This window comes from Vipera berus (assembly GCF_964194415.1).
Source record: "Vipera berus genome assembly, chromosome: 1".
NCBI classification, from domain to species: domain Eukaryota; kingdom Metazoa; phylum Chordata; class Lepidosauria; order Squamata; family Viperidae; genus Vipera; species Vipera berus.
The window spans coordinates 208,226,562-208,248,844 of record NC_138202.1 but is presented as its reverse complement, the minus strand read 5'-3'; the positions used below and the strand labels follow the sequence as shown (position 1 = coordinate 208,248,844).

At 39.3% G+C, this 22,283-nt stretch overlaps 1 protein-coding gene across 1 annotated transcript; it reads right to left on the bottom strand.

Annotated features, from left to right (window-relative positions):
- Nucleotides 1-1,841: 1,841 nt before the first annotated feature.
- NEK3 (NIMA related kinase 3) lies at nt 1,842-18,167 on the bottom strand. Its single transcript, XM_081314875.1, has 13 exons — nt 17,972-18,167; nt 16,468-16,561; nt 16,214-16,311; nt 15,127-15,210; nt 12,954-13,021; nt 12,742-12,828; nt 10,228-10,282; nt 9,267-9,467; nt 7,706-7,811; nt 6,687-6,791; nt 3,982-4,116; nt 2,950-3,070; nt 1,842-2,078 (listed from the first exon to the last, which is right to left on the bottom strand). The coding sequence occupies exons 1-13, from the start codon at nt 18,086-18,088 to the stop codon at nt 1,958-1,960; spliced, it is 1,392 nt and encodes a 463-aa protein (XP_081171001.1). The 5' UTR covers nt 18,089-18,167; the 3' UTR covers nt 1,842-1,957.
- Between the last annotated feature and the right edge of the window lie 4,116 nt (nt 18,168-22,283).

The window sequence follows — 22,283 nt, the reverse complement described above, 5'->3', positions numbered from 1 at the left end:
GATATTAACTTTGGTTTAAACCGTAGTTACTCCCAGATAATTGAAGGTTTTAACTTATTGTACTTTAAACTGTGCACGAGCTTCAGCTCCCAGAAAATTTAAGTCAATATTCTGCTTGCCAAGCATCTTCACATTTGGAAGTCACCAAAGCTGGGAGAGCCCAGCTTTTAAAAAATTTCATCAAAATGTATTTCTTTTTAACAACTCAGTAGGTATCCTGGGGGTGGGAGTCTCTTGCAGCAAAACCTTCTTCAAAAGCTGTAACGTTTATTGGAGTTTTTACTAGTTTAGCATTTACAATACATATAAAAAGAATATAATCCCTAAAGTATAATATTCTGTATGAAAAAATATGTATTTTTGTTCAATACATATTTTGGTACTTGAATGTACCCCCCCCCCAAAAAAAGAGATTTTTAGCTTTGTGCCTTTTTCACTGACATCTTTTTAGTAGATAACCATATGAACACATGAACTTTCATATGCAAGAACAATGGAAATTCAGATTTTGGGGTCACCTGTAATCAGCCTAAAAGATTTTTTTCAATTAGGTAGTTATCTTAACAAAAACAATCCCTCTCCATAACTACCGTATTACTAAAATATAAATCAAACACATATAGCAGCTTACCAATTGTGTAATGATTTGAAACATTTTCAGACTTATACCACAAGGTTTAATACCAAGGGGCAATGTCTAATCATGAGCATCTAACGGAGGGGACAAATAATAACATATATACAATTACACAATGCAACTTTCTTATGTACATTAAACAAATGTAGCCACTTTCTATTTGCATAACAGTAGGCATATGTAATTTTGACATCATGGCTTAAAGTTAACATATCTAGTCCAATTCTCTTCCATAATTCATATCCGGCATGATCAACTAGGCTGCCTACGATGGAAAGAAATTCAAAACATCTACTGAGATCCAGTTTAAGGAAGATACGTTAAAGAGTCTGAAAGGGTTTGATTTTTACTAGATTAAATTTAATACATAAATTCGATGATCAGCACCAATTGAAGCTATTTTAAGGTAACTATAGTAAATTAAATAATGTATTAAATAATATAAGTAAAACTATATGCTAATTGTAATAAATAAAATTACATACTAATTTTATTATATATTTAATAATGCAATATTTATTAACAACTGTAAGCTGCCCAGAATTTAATACAAGATGAGAAGCTATATAAATGTTTGAAATAAACAAATAAGCAGTCCTTGGAGGGATAAGTACATTCTTTTGCAAAAATTCTGATAGGACACCAATGTAATGGCAGGGTTGTTTGTTTGGTGATTATGTTGCCAACATCTATCCTGCCATGAATCAACTGGCCAAGTCCTCCTTGGATTTCCTATCTAGGATAAATAGGGCTCTCCAAGCACCAGCTCCCTAACTGCATCAATGAATTAAGTTTATATAACTGAAGAATAAGAAGCAGAAATTGATGAAAGACATGGCTCCTGAAATCATACTGATGAAAGACATTGTTCCAGAAGATATCATTTTGGAAATTAGGAAGAATTGAAATGATAAGGTTTATAAACAATTAAAAAATACACAATCAAATAAAAAGATGAGTTGTAATTAATGCTAGTATCTATTTAGATATTGCCATATTCTGACATCCAGACTCAATCTTCCCTGAAGCCTGGCCACTTTTAAGTCCACCCCTCTCAGAATGTGCTAATCCCTAGTCTGTACTCTAACATGGTATGTTTCTGATTTTGACATATTTCTGATTTTGACAGAATATTTCTATACTGAGTAAAGAATTCTATGTAAAAAAATGCTTATTTTAGTATCTCTAAGAAGAATTTAATTGCTATACCTTTTTTTCATCAAAAAAATAAATAACCCAAATTAAATTTGATTCCTCAAAGAAATATATCTGAAATCATCATGTGTCAATTAGTTTGTTGCTGCTAGTTTCTGAAATGGTTCAGCAATATTTTTGCACTGAAACTGGATTATTTATTGGTACTTCTTTCTTCAGTTCCATTGGTTTGATCATCTTTTGCAATTCAGAAATCCAGTCTGGATCGTCTTCTGCTTCAAAATCCCTATGAAAATATAAAGAATAATTAAGTGGAGGAAAGGGAAATTATCATTTAAAGAAATTCATAAGTACTAAATACATGTATTTTCCGATTAGAAACCCTCGGGACTCCCAAAAGGTAATTTTACCATTAAAATTATTCTATATTTTCTGTACAATCTGTTCTGTTGTCCGTTACAGTCAAAATGCATATAGAATACTGTATGTGCTTGAAAGACAGAGGTTATTTTTCTCTGGGAAAAGTTTTGAATGTCTGAAACAAATATTTATGTTCTCTGTTTAATTCTGCCTATTTGTTTTGAGAACTTTCATTGGTCACACATCAGCTTTATGATTCTGTTCTTAATAATCTTCAATATTTTTATTGGTAGACAAAGGCCACAACATATAAATCAGATACTTTTCTGTGCTAGAAGACTCCTTAAAAATACAGAATAGTAAATATGTAGCAACCACTGTATTCTTACATAAAAGGCAGATATGAGTTCAAATGTCATGCACTGTATGGTATATATACCATACACTGTATGGTATATCACTTATGATGATTTGCATTTTTCATTTTTTAAGAGAGGCTATAATTTCATGAAATTCATGTATCATAAAATTTAAGATCCAGAATTTGTTCTGCATATAACTTATTATAGTATACCTGCTCCTAAACTGAATTAGGAATGTATCACACTGAGTGACAAGACTTCTGCTGATCGAAACAGAATTGGGGAGCAAAGGGGGAGGAGAGATCTAAAAGTAGATAAATACAACCCAAAAATGGTATAACGCTACAACTGGGTTTTTTTATGAGACACGTTTGCATTGAAGAAAAATAGAAAAGCATTCCAACAATTAGTTTTTCAAACTGTATTTCAACATACGTGTCTTCTTCATCTGATCTAGGTTCAAATCTCTCTGTATCCTCCATACAAGTTTCACCATCTGGTTCATCCGATGCGCTGTTCTCTCCTGTAAGTGGTCCTCTCAGTAGGTCACCTGAGGCTTTAATATTTAAAAATCAATGCAAATGTTCATGGTTATTTCCATTCAGACATTTCAAAAATCAGTAAGAAAATCCATGAAACTGTATCTTGCTCCCTTATTTTTTCACGTAGCACTTCAACGCAACCTGCCAATTCCCACTATTTCCTCGTCCACCAGCAATCCGACTCCCTATTCTCATCAGGAGAAACCAATGAGCAAATGAAAAGAAACCATCAAACAAGCACTCCATTGCTAAGGTAACCCTCCCGCACCCCTTGTTTACATCTCCCATCCAGAGCAGCTATAATCCCCATTGCCTGCACAAACCATATTAAAACCACCAGCTAACTCCAGCTCCCACCGAGACTCAGCACCAAGGTTTAATCACATCTTTATCCTAAAAAACCTCAGAAGGTAGTGACAGCAGGTAGACCAGTTCATTCTGGAACAGCAGGCAAAAGATTGTTCGTTGTTGCTGCAGCCAAGAAAAGTGGTCTTCTGCAGCTCTGCTATAATTGACAAACTACCTAACAACGAATCTCTGGACAGCATTCAAGAATAGCTGACAGGTCGCTCTTCTGCTGCTCCACTGTGGCCACATTTACTGTTTTCCACCACTTTTTGCTGCCACCATTATAACCTCTATTTGCCATTTTGGAGAAGAGCATTCAGTACAGTTATAAGACCAGCCACCAGTTCAGTTGAAATGTTGAAAGATGGTTCCACCTTCCCACTGAAGGTGCCATCCAGAGAATTCAAAGCTGAAATCCACAGCAACTGTGCTGGTTCACTGAAGCTTCAGAAAGTCTAATTTCATTTTTGTAAGACCTTCCCAATCACCAAATCATGAACATCACATGCTAAAAGCACCTATTCTAAGAACACCAAAATGGACCTCACTATGATAAGGAGAAAAAAAAAAGATTTACCTGCTTTGCAGATTGTGTATGTCTTAAAAGCTAAGGTTACATCAGCCTTATGAAGAATATTCATCAAAGTTTGTGAAGGTTCCTTATTCCATTGTTTACGTGTGATGTTTTCATCATATTTTCTCACACAGCCACCTAATTAAAAGGACAGACATAGGGATTACTGGAGAAATTGTTCTTTTTCCTATCTCAAACTATGGAACTTCAAATAACCACCTTAAACTATTGCCAGAAAGCTTCCAAAAATAATGTTATAATACTACATACCATAAATAAGATCACAAAAAATGAAACTCTTTCTTTTTAACAAGTAATTCCCATTTTGGTGGTGGACAAGCAGAACTACGTTCAACTTATTTAGGTACTGTATGTTTAGTGAACCATCCCAAGGTATAGGTAAGAAAGCATGCTTATCTTTTGAGTGAAAGTACACTTTAACTGACCCATTGTGGGCACAATTAATTCACTATCCTAAATTCATTGTTCTAAAACACATGCTTTAGCATCTTTCAAATTAAATACACATTAGTATATCTAACAGAAAGATTTTGAGTATGGAAAATCCGAGGACTGTATGTCATCTCAATCTGACAAAAACCAACCACCCCAAATTGAAATAAATCAACGTATGATGCAGCTCTATGCCATCGATGTTGAAACTGCAGTTCTAAATGTACAACTGCTGTATGTAACCATGTTTTCTTACTATTCACTTTCAATCACAAATGTTTGAAAAGCCTAAATGGGCTCTTGGATAATGCAGAGCAGACATGTCAAACTCACTACGTCACGTGATGTCGCGCAACGTATCGGGAGAGTTTTGCCATTGCTGGCAATGGGGCGGACACGGCTTCCACATGATGCGTCCGGCCCACGGGCCGGCAGTTTGACACCTGATGTAGAGTATCCAAATAGACTCACCTTTTAATGGTTAGTGCTGAACCTCCAAGAGACAACATGGCTTGTGGTGAGATAGTCAACCTAAATAATCATTAAGGCCTCGTTTGTAACATATCTCTCAAGGAATCCCAGTTCAAGATTTTTACCGACAGAGAATGACCTGTCTCTGCCCTGTCTACTGTCCACAGTATATATATCATCAAAAAAGGGTAACAACCAAACAATCTCAGTTGAGAATGAATCCAAGCTTTCTGAACCCTTTGGGAATTACCATTTCTACCCTACTCTTGGTTTCTGTCCTCCCAAAAAGATGCCAAAAGTAGCAGATAAGTTGGGAACAAATGACAATAAACCAAGCAAATTCCAAACCCACCTAGATTTGGGAAGACAGCATCAACTTAAAACTGATATGGTTTTCTGGAGTTAATTTCTAGTACCATTCCCACCATTCTGATGTCTGGTATCATTCTCCCAAATCAGGGCAAAAACTGTTTCCAGGTAAATTAGTAAAACATTCTGGGCAACCTAAATAGGGCTCGCAACTTGGGAGTCCTCCTAGATTCACGGCTTACTCTGGAAGACCATATAGTAGCCGTGACTAGGGGGGCTTTCGCCCAGGTTCGCCTGGTGCGCCAGTTGCGGCCCTATCTGGACCGGGATGTCCTGTGTATGGTCACTCATGCGCTCGTGACGTCTCGCCTGGACTACTGCAATGCTCTTTACATGGGGCTTCCCTTGAAGACCACTCGGAGGCTCCAACTGGTACAGAATACGGCCGCGAGAGTTGTCTTGGGAGTTTCCTGGTACTCCCATGTTACACCTTTGCTCCGCGAGCTACATTGGTTACCAGTTGTCTTCCGGGTGAGATTCAAGGTTTTGGTTATGATCTTCAAGTCCTTACATGGCATGGGTCCGGGGTACCTCGAGGACCACCTGCTGCCGGCGTCAACTCCCCTCCGCCCTGTGCGTTCCCACAGAGAGGGCCTCCTCAGGGTGCCTCCGGTCAGGGAATGTCGACTGGTGGCCCCCAGGGGGAGGGCCTTCTCTGTGGGCGCTCCGGCGCTATGGAACCAACTGCCGGTTGAGCTCCGGATGGCATCGGACCTTCGCTCCTTCCGGCGCGGTCTGAAGACCCACTTATTTGAACTAGCTGGTCTAGCCTGATGGGGAACGTTAGGGTTTTTAATGGGTCTTTTATTGTTATTGTAATTTTTAATTGGGCACTTGTTTAATTCCTTTTTAATTTTTGTATTGTTATTTATATATGCCCTGTTAACCGCCCTGAGTCCTTCGGGAGAAGGGCGGTATACAAATTTAATAAAAGTAAAGTAAAAGTAAAAGTAAAGTAAATGGAAAATTATCTAATTAATCAAACAAAACTCTTTTCTCCTTCTGGTTTCCCTGCACTCCTTCAAAACAATATCCCTTTCTCACAGCTTTTTAAAATACTTTAGAGAGAGATCTGGGATTCTTCACCCACAGGCTTGTGGAACCTTTTTCTCTTTCTACATGGTGCACTGACATAAAAAAAATATGCAAGTCAAAAATGGTAATTCCAGGAGAGCTTGGCTGAAGATGTCTGAAATTTTGCCTATGAGGCAAACTCACTCACTACTTCATCTGTGTTTTCATTCTATGCTGAGAATGGAGCCCTGCCAGTTTATCATTCAACATCCAACTGGTTCTTCTCACACCTCTTTGTCTCTTACACAAGCTGAGATTATTGGGGAAGGATTAGGGGAGAATACCGTCTTTAAAATGGCAAATAATGTATAATAGGCAAATAAATATGCATATTATCTTACCTGTGTCCTCCTTGTTTGCAATACTGGAAGAAAGTAAAGGTGCATTTTCTAAAATTTTGATCACTGTGCTGGATCCTCCTTTTTCCCATTTTTTTCTATGAAGTTCTGGAAAAAAACAGTACAGTACAGTATTTGGGAAAACCTTTTAAAGAAAGGAAAATTTTGTAGAATCCTCAAATATTCTCTACCTCCAACAATCAGTATAGTATTTTGTATTGCTGAAATGTGATTAAGCCCTTGAAAAAGAATGCTTTTGTGGAAAGAACAGTGACTCTTTCATATTAACCCTTATTTCCTACCAACCTGCAGAGGTACCTCCAGCATCTTATTTGTGGACCCCCAGGAACCAGTATCATGCCACTGACTGGAAAAAAATGGTCAAATTTTGTGGTGTAATTTTAGCCATATCTGAGGTAAGATTAAGACTGATAATGATAGCACTGTCTCCCTCTCCTGTTTCTGCCTTCAAAATCTAAAGCACAAAAAGGGTCAACAAATACTGGAAAAGGGCCAAAAATATGACAATTTGTGATGGCATTCAGGAGGCTAATTTGTGGCCCTAACACTGTAGAAATTGTTGTTATCTGCACTAAATGTTTGAGACTTTGAAAAATGTATTGGGAAAGCACAGATATCTTCAGAAAGTAGGTAAGAAATTCTTGTTGAGTGATCTTTTGCTCACACAATTTGGATTTTATCTTCTATAACCCTGTCCCCATAATAAAAAGCTTTTAAACATTAAAATATGGTTAAAGTAAGAAAGTAAAGAACTTTAAGGTAAAGGTTTTTTTGAAAAAATCTCCACTATGATATTCATACCAATCTGGTAATCTGTTGTTTATTGTTTGAAAGTGCAATCCTACTCAGAAGCAACTCTCACTGAATTCGGATGAAATGCTCCTAGGGCTGCATTGTCAGAGAAGCTTTAATCATCTACACAGGTGTAAGCCACACAGCCTTATGAAAACTAATTCCACATCACGGTCCCCAAACAGATAGTTTCTAAATTCAACATGTACCTTTTTGATCCACGCTTGTTTTCTTCAGTTCCATTTCACTGAAGCTCTTGGAGATGGCTTCTGTTTCTGAACAACTATTCTTGCTTCCCGCATACGTACCACCCTCCTTCATAAGATGAAGATATTATTATTAACTGAACAACCTGAATACAAGTTGGGGGTCATGCTATGTTCAGTATTATATGAGTAAGCATCCATTTACATAAAAAGACTTTCCTGTGCTATTATGTTCCCTCCACATATGGCCACTATATTTGCTCAGGAGGATCCTTAAAACTCTTGAGCAGATGTAAAAACTGCATATGAGTAAGACAAAAGAAAAATCTATCTGTTCTCTCAGGAAAATTAGGAAAGAAAAACCTGTTCTGTTGGAAAAAAATGAGTCATTTAAATACATTCCTTTTTTATCAGGAAAAGAAACACATTTCTGAATGCCAACTATTCAGTAATTAAATTGTATGCTATCAAGCATGAAAAAAGAGTATTGATCTCAAATGCCAAGTGAAATTCACTGTTAAAATTTGAGAAAATGAAGTCCCAGAAGAGACTCCTGAGCACTGTTGGGGGAAGACAAAGAGCAAATGCAAATATTCAGGATTATGCTATGGTGATAGAATGCTGAAACATCAGTATTTCTCCACCCTTATTTTATATGCCAATAGTGATCTACCAGCCCAGTTTAAGATGACATGATCTTGCTGGGGAGGAATATCTGCAGGAACACTGTGAAGCAAGGATGAGAGGTCGCATACTAAGCCCCTCATTTGTGGGATGCCTCAAGCTTCGATGCACTCTTGCTTCCCATTCTACAGGAAAACCCTGGGGGGCCTCATCTGTTTGTTTGGGGACTGCTATCAATATGTGGACAATACCAGTCCACCTTGACCTTGGGCAGGCCAAGTGCTGCCATCGATGTCCTTTATTTGAAGGTGATGTGGATCTGGATGTGGAGATACAGACAGGCTCAATCTTGCCAAAACAAAATGTCTATGGATTTTTGTGCCCCTCTTTCTAAATTTGGAGACTTTTTAGATTTGGATTGAGTTGGACTTCCCCATTTAAAACTGTTGCGCAATCTGGAGTTATCTCACAGCTCCTGCTCAAAGAGTTCCTGAGGTGGTAGCTTTGGCCAAAAGGGCCTCAACCCAACTACAACCAGCACACCAGAGATGCTTGTTCCTAGACTGGGAGGCTCTTCAAACAATAACCCACACACTAATCATCTCATAGTTAAGACGATTGTAATCCATTCCATACGGGGCTGTCCTTGGAGACTTCATAGAACTGGTCCAGAATGCCATGGAATGGGCAGTTTGGGGCATGTCTTGATATGACCCAAGCAGCCCATTCAATTTGGAGAAGAAACTTGGAGAGAGGAACTCATACAAAGACAGTGTTTCCTTAACTCACATTTTTGGAAGGACTGTGGTAACTGTTTCTACAAAGGAAAAGCTATAGCTTTCTAAAGAGCTGTCAGCAGGGACAGCAAGTATGCCCACATGAGACATGAAGCACCGTTCCTACTTCCAACCTAAATACAATAGCATTTGTATGCTATTACCTCTGGTAATGAAGATTGTCCAATACATTTTGCCAGGCATTTTCTTGCAAGAATTGTACTAGCTGATGGACGGTACTTGGGATTCATCTTGAACATCTGCTTTATCAAATAGTGAAGTTCATAGCTATAGTGTGAAGGAAGCGGATTGTAGTATCCTTTACATATCTTAAGTATAAGATGTTTCCAACTCTTAGCTTGAAACTAAATTGAACGAATACAGGAAAAACATAGAGCTTAGTAGTATTAACATTTTTAGTTTATTAAAAACTCTACAAAAATTCATTCATATCATCTTTACACAATTCATGTTCATGATCTAACAGTGTACACAATACACTGGAAGTAAGAATTCTATAGTCAGGAATAAAGGCAGTGCAACAGAAACCATTGATTCCTAAACTTGGGCAAACCATTGCTTCAACATCACCCAGAAGCCTTTCATAGCCTTGAGTATGAGGAAAAAGCCAAGAATTTTTATTTATTTTTAAATGAAATTAAGTTACTTTATTGAGACTCTACTTTTTGGAGCACAGACCTATGCAGCACATAAGCTTTAAAAGCTGTTCCTGCAATTAGGCAGGTATTTTCTGGTATTTGATTTCATTTTTCTCTACAATTAAAAATAACCTAGGTCTTTCAGATCAATGAGATTTCTGCTCAAAAACATTCTGAATATGGGATTTAATATCCAGGGAGTTAAGATTTGTTTTCATCTCTGATATGAAAGCTGACACCTATGATATGCTGTATTTTTTGCTTTTTAATCTCATTTTTTCCTTTACACATTTACTATGTGGCCTATAGGGCCAATTATTAGTGTCGTTAGATTGAGCTATATTATATTGTTCTATACACATTCTAGTATGTATGTGTCACAAAATTAAAGTGTTGCTCACTGGGGAGAAAACACATAGGAACTGCATCTTTTCTTGGAAATAAAACAGAAAAAAAGGATACTCACCGGATGTTTTAAGGTGCACAGCTCATATAAAACACAACCCAGAGACCAAATATCACTAGAAAAGCAAGATTTAAATATGTTAGCTTAAGATCACAATTAGCATGACATTTGCTAAAAATAAGTTATGAGGGTTTTTTCCCCGTTTTTTGTTCCTAAAGTGCTGCATGAGGAATAAAAGATTGCTGGCGGATAACACCCAGGGGGAGGGCCTTCTCTGTGGGCGCGCCTGCCCTTTGGAACCAGCTGCCCCCGACCTTCGCTCATTTCGCCAGGACCTGAAGACCTGGCTCTTTGAGCTTTCCGGCCCAGGCTGAGAGTTTTAATTAGGGTTTTATATTTCTACTTCAGGGACTGAATTTAATCATTTTTAATTGTTTTTTAATTTTTGTATTGATGTTTTAAACACCTTGTAAACCGCCCTGAGTCCTACGGGAAAAGGGCGGTATATAAATCTAATAAAATCTAAAAAATCTAAATCTAAAAATAACCATGTCAGATAGAATGTCGGATACTGCAAAACCATGAGGCAGTGCTTCATAATTGTTGTAATCACCATAAAAGTTTAACATAATAAAATAAAGAATTGTAGGAACCAGAGGTAGCTGAACTTTCTCCCCTTTGAACTATAATGAGGAGAAACTGGAAGAGAGAAGCAATAAAAGCCTTGTGAAGCAGAAAACAGAACAAATTGTTAAATAGGCTTTTGAACCCTACCAAATGTTAGGTCTCTTTTTCTCCAATAGCAAATCCACAGGAGGCGGTCGGCCAGGCGGGCCCGGAAGATGCGCTGGAGAGCCGGGCTTGGGGCGGCCATGCCAAGGCTGGCTGGCGAGGGCCGCTGCGTGGTCTGCGGTCGAGAGGGGCGCCAGGCCACCAAGTACCACTGTCCAGGCTGCCGGGAGAGAGAGTGGGTAGCAGGGCGCGCTCTGCTTATGCTCAGATGCCGCTTGGGTGAGGGGCTTCCTGCCGCTCCCAGGGTCTGGCGTTTGCAAGGGGGAGGGGAAGGGGCTGGGAAGGGAGGTGGGAAGGGAGGGTCACGTTGGAGGGGGGACTGGACTAAGGAGGCTTGAAGTTGCTTTGCAAGAACGGGGGCGCTCGATTGATTTATGTACTATTTTCTGGCGTATAAGACGACTGGGCGTATAAGACGACCCCCGACTTTTGATAAGATTTTCATGGGTTAAAAAGTCGTCTTATACGCTGGAAAATACGATACTAAAGACAGGAGTTCCTACTTATGAGCTATAAACATGGACTTAGTAATTTAAACTGGTTCAAAATTGAGAAAGGAGTCCGGCAAGGCTGTATACTGTCGCCCTGCCTATTTAACTTATATGCAGAGCACATCATGAGAAAGGCAGGGCTAGATGAATCAAAAGTTGGGTTGAAACTTAACATTAAGAAAACCAAGATCATGGCATCCGGCCCTCTCAATTCCTGGCAAATAGATGGGGAAGAAATGGAGGTAGTGACAGATTTTATTTTCCTGGGCTCCAAGATCACCGCAGATGGGGACTGTAGCCAAGAAATTAAAAGACGCTTGCTCCTGGGGAGGAAAGCCATGGCAAATCTAGATAGCACACTAAAAAGCAAAGACATCACCCTGCCAACAAAAGTGTGTATAGTCAAGGCTATGGTCTTCCCAGTTGCAATGTATGGCAGTGAAAGTTGGACCATATAAAAGGCTGAGCGCCAAAGAATTGAGGCCTTTGAACTGTGGTGCTGGAGAAGACTCCTGCGAGTCCCTTGGACTGCAAGGCGATCAAACCGGTCAGTCCTAGAGGAGATCAACCCTGACTGCTCTTTAGAAGGCCAGATCCTGAAGTTGAAACTCAAATACTTTGGCCACCTAATGAGAAGGAAGGACTCACTGGAGAAGAGTCTAATGCTGGGAAAGGTTGAGGGCAATAGAAGAATGGGACGACATAGAATGAGGTGGCTGGATGGAGTCACTGAAGCAGTAGGCGTGAGCTTAAATGGACTCCAGAAGATGGTAGAGGACAGGAAGGCCTGGAGGAACGTTGTCCATAGGGTCGCGATGGGTCGGACACGACTTTGCAGCTAACAACAACAGTAATTTAAACAACATATTAAAAATCAGACAGTCCAACAGGATCTGTCTGTCCACCCAAGAACACTTTCTTGAGCAGTCAGGCCCCACTTCACATAAGCAAGTTATTTATATAACTGTTTATAAATTTCGGAGGGCACTAACTCTAACATGCTGTTTCGATCTTCCCAGACTTGAGGTTATTAAAACATGCCTTATGAAATTATCCTTTGCATGGAATACATTCCCCTTACATTATTTAAAAATATTTTAAAGAAAATTCTTTTTTTTAGTTTGATCAGTTATTCCTTGCCACAACTGCATAAAAATATTTAGTTCTGAATCATGTTTGTAAATTGAGTAATGTTCTCAAATTGTGAACACTAAATACAATTTTTCCATTAGTTCTTCAACATTACAGAGTTTTAATATCAGAACTCTTATAGACTTCAATTAACTTTTACCTTTTATTGTTGTATGGCACATTCTCCCAAATTTCTGGAGGCACATAGTAAGGGGTTCCTACATATGAACAAGCAAATGCCATGGGGCTAGTCCAAAAACAAATATAAATGTTAGTGATGAACAGATGAATATTCCAACAGCAGCCAACTATTAAGATATTTTTTTTAAAAAGTCAAAAAAGATTTCTAGACACAACTTGACATATACTTGCCTTTTAAGAAGAACTGCAGATCCAAAGTCTCCCAGTTTTATTTTCCCGTTTTGTGTGAGAAATACATTCTATATTATGAAACAGAAATAAAATAGACAGATTTCACTCCTTGTATTACCATCTGTGTTTATAGCATCAACCTTATTTAATAGTATATACCATGTTTAATTCCATGTTCTAGTTTAGGAATCATTAATAAATATAATCAATACATTTCATTATTTTGGTTCATCACTCAGTCAGATGTTTAGCCTGGATTTCATATTTTTATCCACCTACTGAGTCCCTTTCAAGGCCCTTGGGTAGGCAGATATTATTGCTTGATACTGTTAAAGGTATCGTTGCAGAATATAAGCTGTTCCAAGTGAAGCTGCCTATTGCAATTGACTGATAGTTATCTTTGTCAATGCCAGTGGCTCCAAATGTTTTGGGACTACATCCAAGTTGCCTTTGCTTTCTTCTTACTATTACCATTATATCCAAATATTAATCATGATGTCCCAACTCGGCTTAAACAGAAATCTCCCTTAGTAAATTACATTAAAGGAATTAACTTATTTCAATGATGAGTCTGACACAAATGGAATTCAAGTAATCTCTGTACTTATGTCATTGGCTAAAGCATGTGCCTCCATTTAACTGTAAGCATAGACTGAAATAATATGGTAATGATGGGCTATTCTGGAGGTTGGGGACACATTTAGAATTTTGAGATGATGTTTAGGGAGCGTACTGAATGAATGGTTGCTTCTAGTGTAGGAAAGCCACCCGCCAGAATAAAATATTCTTTATAACTAATATTAAAAAGAGGCAGAACAGAGAAGAGGAGAAACATCTTAAAGGCAGAAAGCAGTCCCAGTCTTCCTGCTATAGGTAAACAGCCTCAAGCAGAAACCTGAAGAGGCTAGTCCAGTGATGGCGAACCTTTTAGACACCAAGTGCCCAAACTGCAACCAAAAACCCACTTGTGTATTGTCGGGTGCCGGGTGGGCGTGGCCCATTGGGTAGGGGTGGCCAATTAGGTGAGCATGACTGCGGTAGTAACGGCAGACTGGGTGGGACTAAAAAGTTCAATCAATCAATTCCAACTTTGCGAGAACATTTTTCCCCCGTGAGAAGTTGAAATTGATTGATTGATTGAACCTTTTTTTTTGCACACGATGGCGGAGGCCTAAAGCGAAAAGGTTTTATAAAACCCAGCTGAAGCCTAGGACTGGGGCAACAGCACATGCGCCTACAGAGACAGCTCTGCATGCCACCTGTGGCACGCGTACCATTAGGTTCACCACCACGGGCCAAGTCTTTAGGATGGATATTTTGTATCCATTCAGAATGCTAGGTCATTCTATTCATAAACAAAGAGCAGGCAGAAACTTTGAATAGGCAACACCATAGGCAAGGAGCTGAAACTGACAAGATTAGCTCAGACAAATAAAACACCCAGGATTTGCATTTCCCCTTTTGCCTGTAAAGCCAGCTATGACCCCTACTTGACCCCATAGGAATCTGGCAACAGACATTAAAATATTAAAGGACATATGTATAAAATGTATAGAATGTATAAAAGCCCACCTATTCTCAACCCTATTTTGTCATCCACCCCAGACACATGCTGCAGTCACTGTTGTTTCTGGCTACTAAATAAATGGAGACCTCCTTTCCAAAAAAAACTTGCAGCCTGCCTTCAATCCATTTTTCCAGCATCTTTCTCCCGGCTTGGAACAGGACCAGATTTTACTTCCAACACTAGAACATCTGCCAGAGTGGATATTACCATTAATAACACACTCATTTATCAGAAAGCAACCAACTCTCTGCACTATTATACAAACTGGAATTTAATGGGGCATAGATCAACCTGATATTAAAGGTTTATGCCTTGATATGCAGTAGGAAAGCTACTGATTTATTTCAATTAACATAATACTTTATTTAAGATCAGTCAATAAGAGAGTCCAGTGAGCATGAATAGAGTTGGAACATACTGGTACCCTGTCATTGGTACGTGAGTAGTTTGATGAAGAAAAAGAATACATATAAATATGTGTACATAGTTAAAGTAATACTAAACTGAAATTTATAGTAGAGATAGTTTTATCGTTTTCAGCTTTCTAAAAAGAAAGGTGCCTGGTAGTAATTTTATAATAAAATCTACTGAGGAGATTCCAATGACCTTTGATTTGATGTCTCTGTGCAATATTCGTTTCTCATGAATATGATTTACACCCAAACACATCTGTGCAAACCATTTAAGTATCTGTGAGAAAGACAAAACACAGCACATGAAAATTAACTGAACTATAAAAGAAATAAAGAGCAAGTATTCTACAATTATATTGGTCAGTAACCATACAATTTGATACAATATAATATGTGAAATCAAGCAAGTACTTTAAAATATTCTATGGCTAATCTGTACTAGTACCGTGAATACTACTAATTCATTTCTTTGTTTATGTATGAACCTGAGTAATGTCAAAGAAATTTTATATTGGATTACTATGAGCTACTTGCAACATGTTCCACCATAGAAATGATACTTCACTGCATCTAAAAATGTCTAATTAAACCCTTATTCAAGTCTGAAATCAAAAGATGTCTATGTGGATACCATCTACAGGAGTTAAAGTACATTTCCAGATTCCAAAGGATGAAAACAACCCATCTTTTACAAATACAGGCATGCAATATATGTGCAATAAAACAAAAAACAAAATAGTTTTGAAATATTCATTCCTTAAAATGTTTACTTTTCAAGCAAAAATATTTATTTTCAAGCAAAAAGTTATGAATTCAGCCTGATCTGCCATGGCTGATATAAAAGATTACATAATATTGTATAAAGAAACTCTATATCAGTGGCATTATAGAAGGAGAGCTGCATTTATCTGCAGAAACTAAAATTTAGGAGTATGGAACACATTTCTAGAGTAACAAATTTTATTTAATAAAGAGAACTATGGCTCTCAAAAGCATATGCCACTTAATAAAATTGGTTAGTTGGAAAAAACTGATGCAAGACTCTTGATTTTGGGCTATCAGTGGCACAATCATTATAAAGTTATCCTTTTTACTTTATGTTCTTTATATTTAGCTCCACTTTAAAAACATGTTTGGTTTACTGCTATGACTACAACAATAAATCAAGGAGTGTTAATAAAGAAGAGATATTTCTCCACAGCCTATGAATACCTCTCCCAACAGTCATCAAAATCTTCCATCTCAATTATTTAAAAATTTAAATATATTTGGATTCTTACTGTATCTTCAGGAAACAATTTCCCCTTCTGCAATTTAATCTTTTGTAGGAGATCTCCACCATCACAATATTCCATCACTATATGCAAATGTCCATCAGCTAATTTTTAAATAATTTTAAAATACATTAGTATTACATCAAGTGAAATGTATCAAACAGTAAACATCAAGATGAAAAAAACATTTGCAATTCAGCAAATTGAATAATGCAACTGTAACAACATGTAATATTAATTACTAAAATGCACTTATTTACCTTCAAAAGAGTCTGCATACATCACAATATTTGGGTGATTCATTTTAGCCAATATTATGGATTCATTCCAGGACTTTTCTATATTGGAGACAGACTAAAAATATATTACTTATAAGTAAAAAAAAAATCATTGTTTTATACTTTCCTTATTTTATTTCATTTCTTGCTTTTGCTCATCGAAGTGGCTTAATATTTATGAATACAGTAAAATAATATTTTTAAACAAATGTAAAAGCATCCTTCAAAAGAAATTTACAATAGCAAGAAGAAGAAAAATCACAAAGAACCAATCATTCCATTTAGTAAAGGGAATCAATCAGTGTGTAAAATTAAACAAACACTTGATAAAGAACGGGGGCAAGATTGCCACCAGAACAGAGAAAGTTAAAGAGAGCAGAGCAATTTCTTGAGGCAACAAGGTCCTCGTATTGGGCACCACTAATGCAAAAGTTGTCCTATGCTTTATCACCAACCAAACCTCTGAAGGAAATGTTAGTTGTTAAATGGGGATCAGCTAAAGGTTTCATCTCAGATGAAAGACATAAATTGTAACTATAATCCCTAGGTATCCTAGGTTTGGTTTGGGCATAATCTTAAACCAGAAATTATTAGACTAGCTTACTTCCATGATTCCTGAAAGTAGCATTCTTCAAGCAAATGTACGTGGATAAAAAATATTCTTGTTGGACAAGCAATATATTATTAGTGAATAGGTGGTTCCACAGATATCTTGATCCTGAACCATAAAGAGTTTTAAGGGTAGCAACAAACACTTTGAATTGCACCTGAAAGCCAACTGACTACTATTGCAATGCTCTAACTCAGGGCTTTTCAACCAGTGGTACGGGTACCACCTGTGGTACATTGGCACCTAGCAGGTGGTACGCGACCATCCTAGAAAAGTGTTAGTGGGGAAGGGGAATGATCTGAACCGGTGGCAGCACCGCACAAGCCTGAGCGAGAGATGGCTGGAGCTGCAGGGCTGTCAGGGCTCAGCGGAAGTGCCAGGATCAGCACCAGGCTGCAGCTGGAGCTCGGCGCTGATCCTGGCGCTTCTGAGCCCAGAAGCGCCAATCAGCTGGAATGTTGCAGCATCTACAGGGTCTTGTGATTTACATTCAGATGCTTGGTAACGGATTCATACTTATGACGGTCACAGTGTCCCAGGGCCATGTTAAAATATAAAAATGCTCACAACAGAAGGAAGAGCACCGCCGGGCGGACAGGCGTCTTGCTCGGCTGTGGCTTGGGGGGCACTTTTTCAGTGCCATTGTAACATTGAACAGTCACTAAGCGAACTGTTGTAACTCGAGAACTACCTGTACTTCATCACTTTTTTTCTTTTTCGGTCATCAAGTTTGTGACACCTTGCTTGGCAACTGCTGGTACCCGGATGTTGCCATATCCTAAAAGTGGTACAATGGGTGAAAAGGTTGAAAAGCCCTGCTCTAACTAGTGTGATTATATGGGTAAAAGAGAAGAATTTAGGGAAGGAAGTAGTTACCTTGGGAAGTCTGACTTCTTTCATTGCATATTTCTGTCTTGTGCTTTTATCCTGGACTAAGAGGACTCTACCAAACGATCCTTCCCCAAGTTCCATTAGTACACTGTAATTCTCCATGATAATCAAAATGCTTTAATTTTTGCAGGTGTCTTCAGAAAGCTCAGTAGGTTCAATGTTTCCTTTCACCAGAATTTCCTAGTAACAAGGATCAAAATAATAAAAGACACGGTTGATTATCAGTTCATCTTTTTTGCTATACTCTATTTCTCTCTCTCCAACTTCAAAAGTAAAAGATTTGCAAATTATTAAAGTATTTATATACTTATATGTTTAACCAGTCATTATCCAATTTCACTATTTTTCCAATCTGCTCAATGAAGAGCTTTGGATAATTAAAATAATGCAGGTCTCCTTATTTAACCCTACACTATTTGGTTACCCTTGAATTAGAAATTAGTGGTGGCTCATAATTGGTGGTAATTGTTTGTCCAAAAATATATAAAATATAATAGGAAATGTCTTATATACCATGAACCAGAACTATCTCTAGACATCAGATTCCAAAAGGATGCATAAACAGCTATTACAGGCTACAGTGACATAAAAATGACATTATGTAAAAAAACATTATTTTTATCAATCATATCCCAATATCTGATGCAAATACATCATTTGCCTGATGACATCATGTCATTATTTTCCTGCTTTATACTCTCATCTATGTAAGGAAATTTTAATATTAATCAATTTCAGTGAATGATTCCAATTAATCCCCTTCTTGGACAACAATCAACCTACTTCTAAGCATGTCTCTTGTTTCTTCATCCAACTCTCATAAATCAAGGAGATCCAACTCTCATAAATCAAGGAGATAACTTTTGGACATTATGCTTGTGTTCAGCCATAATAATTAAACTGTGAAACTCATATCAAACATGTCCACTGGTAGACCTTGACTTATGAGCACAACTGGAACTAGAATCTCCGCTACTAAGCAAAATGATTGTTAAATGAGTTGTGCCCAATTTTACAACTTTTTTGTTATGGTCGTTAAGCAAACCACATGGTCATTAAGCAAATCCAACTTCCCCTATAATTACTTTAGTTTATCATAAACTATTATTTCCAAAGATTGAGTTAACATACTCTCTACTCCAAAAACAAGCAAATCTGAACCAGAGCACACATGATACACAATTCAGCTTTGTTTTTAATTATTATCCTGATTACCAGAGTCAAACAATGGGAATCGGAGAAGCATGTTGTTGGGTTTTTTTTAAAAAACACACCCATGTGTTCCCACAATTTGTGGGAATTAATTTCAAAGGCAGCAGTTACAGTAGTACATCAAGAAAATGAAAGACACACGGCTGACCAGCATAGGGCATTTTTTTTCCCTAAACACAGAGAGAGAGAGAGAGACAGAGAGAGAGAGAGAGAGAGAAGTGGGTGGAACAGAAATCAGAGGCGCAGTAGTTTTTTTAAAAAAAATTCCCTTTTTTAGCTCACGGGTCGGCAACCCGCGGCTCCTGAGCTGCATGCGGCTCTTTGAGCCGTCTCCTGCGGCACCCAGTCGCCCAGTGCGCACGCACCTCTCCGAATGGGCAGTGGTGTGCGCGCACCTCTCCAAATGGAGAGTGGCGCCGCCCGTTTGGAGAGGTGCACATGCACCTTCGCCCGAACGGGCAGTGGCGCCGCTCGTTTGGAAAGCTGCTGCGGCCCGTTTGCAGGCTGCTGCCTTCGGAGGAAGGCGGCAGCCTGCAAACGGGCCGCAGCAGCTTTCCCAATGGACGGCGCCACTGCCCGTTCCGAGAGGTGTGCACGCACCTCTCCGAACGGGCAGAGGTGTGCGCACAGTTCTCCAAACCTTTGGAGAGGTGCGCACGCACCTCCGCCCGAACGGGCACTGGCGCCGTCCATTGGGAAAGCTGCCGCGGCCCGTTTGCAACTTGCAAATGGGCCGCGGCAGCTTTCCAAACGAGTGGCGCCACTGCCCGTTCGGAGAGGTGTGCGCGCACCTGTCCAAAGGGGAGACCCATCGCCGCGCAGGTGCCTCCCATTTTGCGCATGCGCAAAATGTTTTTTGCGGCTCCCACTTTTTTGTTTGTGTAATGGAACCGGTTGGGAGTGGCTCGTTTCCTTTTTCCGGTTGCCGACCCCTGGTTTAGCTCTACAAGAGCAAGGAATGTAAAAGACTAGCATTAATAGCGTTTTTCATTTTTAAATAAGAAACATACCGGCCCTGGATGCCTCCGGGGGCTTGAGAGGCAGAAGACACGAACGTTTCCAACGCCGCCCTTCAGACACGGGAGGGCGGAGGCTGAACGTCAGGAAACCTCAAACCCATCCCTATATCCAGCCAGTAATTCTCATCCTACATGCAGCAAATCCCGCTCAGGGCAGCTAGTTCCGTTGAGGGGAGAAAGAGCAGCTGAGTGACTGAGACAGAGCCGTAAAGTAGAGACCTCCTCCTTAATACAGTACTTTGAATGCACGCAACGGGCTTGCAATGGCCCTCTCTCTTAACGACGCCCGCAGCTCCCCGGTTGCCTACCGAGCCATTGCAAAAATTCTGCTCGAGCGAGTCTCTTGCCCTGCTCGGCCCAGCCAGCTCAGAGACGCCAGCAAAGAGGAGAGGGTGGAGACCATGGTGCCGAAGGGCATGGTTTCGATGGAAAACGTAAAGCTTTCTTTTTACCACAGGGCAAAAGATCGCCGCCAGAAACTAGATTTCTAGCTTCCTCCGAGTAGATCCGGGCATCGCTTTAGAAGTGACTTTTGATAATGGACTTCTTGGTAAGCTCGTGAACTAGACTGTTGCCGCCCACGGGCTTGTGTGTTAATGGCGCTCGTTTCAAACATAGGGAAATCAAGTGCTGGAAATAAAAGTAGGGGTTCTGTGTTTGAATTGCCCCCCCAACACACACACACACACACACACACACACACCCAAATCCTGCAAAGTGCTGCTTCATCCGGGCTGGGTGGTGGAAGTGTTCCTGAGTCTGTGCCAAGAAGCCACCCAAGGCATGAAGGTCACCCCCAGCTGCCCAGCTCAAGATGTTGCATTGGGCAGTCATATGGGAAGGCCCTGGAGGCAGAGGGTCGAGGCAGTAACAATGGTGAAGGCATAATTGCACTTTGCAGGAGAAGTAGTTTTTATCGAGAAAATAATATGTATGGACAATAGGAAATGGGCTTCATAGGTCAGATGGTGCCCATCTTGCAGTTGAGAAAGAACTAAAGATCTTCTGGAGTATTACAGTAATGGGGCTAATGGCATGACGAGATTAAAACCCTGATGTCTGCTTGCTTATGTTGCCATGCTGTAAAAGAGCATCAAAGCTGCAAAGACAAAATTTTAATGAGAATGTGGAATGTAAGAAACTTAGACAGAACCGTAGAGACCTCCTCCTTACTACAGTACTTTGAATGCATGCAACGGGCTTGCAATGGCCCTCTCTCTTAACGACACCCACAGCTCCCCGGTTGCCTACCGAGCCATTGCAAAAATTCTGCTCGAGCGAGTCTCTTGCCCTGCTCGGCCCAGCCAGCTCACAGACGCCAGCAAAGAACAGAGGGTGGAGACCATGGTTCCGAAGGGCGTGGTTTCGATGGAAAACGTAAAGCTTTCTTTTTACACAGGGCAAAAGATCGCCACCAGAAACTAGATTTCTAGCTTCCTATGTAGATAGGGTGTATTTGTTATGTTCCCTTTATAAACATTGTTGAAATATTTATAAAGCATTGTCATTGCCACATCCATGGATTTCAGCTTGGGAATTACAAGCTGTTACTGCCAATGTTCTTAATAGGCACCCACATTTTTATATTAAATCATTAGCATGCTACTTCCAACCACTGATCAAATCTTTCAGAAGAACAGCATTTATAAAACTGGCAATTTTATTTCCACAATCTTCTCAGAGTTGTTAATGTTCTATTTCAATCTCTTTGCCCACCCAAACATATGTAATAAACATGCATACAATGCATACATGTATGTACATTTATTTATTTATTTATTAGATTTCTATACCGCCCTATTCCCGAAGGACTCAGGGCGGTTTACAGGGCAAAGTTAAAAACAGTTAAAACAGTACAAAGGTTAAGATAAAGTTAAAATTAAAATAGGATTAAATAACAATAGCCCAAATTGAAAACTTAAATTTAAAATTTAAAAATTTAAAACCCCTCAGTCCAGGCCAGATAAATCAAACAACCAGGTTTTTAGGTCCCGGCGAAACGAATGAAGGTTGGGGGCAGTCCAGAGTTCCACAGGCAGGTCGTTCCACAGGGCAGGCGCGCCCAT

Coding starts and splice junctions, on each gene's coding strand:
- NEK3 (XM_081314875.1), bottom strand. CDS start 18,088: ATGGAGAATTACAGTGTACTAATGGAACTTGGGGAAGGATCGTTTGGT. Junction 9,468..10,227: donor TGTGCACCTTAAAACATCCG/GTGAGTATCCTT, acceptor CGTTCAATTTAG/TTTCAAGCTAAGAGTTGGAA. Junction 4,117..6,686: donor TGCAAACAAGGAGGACACAG/GTAAGATAATAT, acceptor CCTTTTAATTAG/GTGGCTGTGTGAGAAAATAT.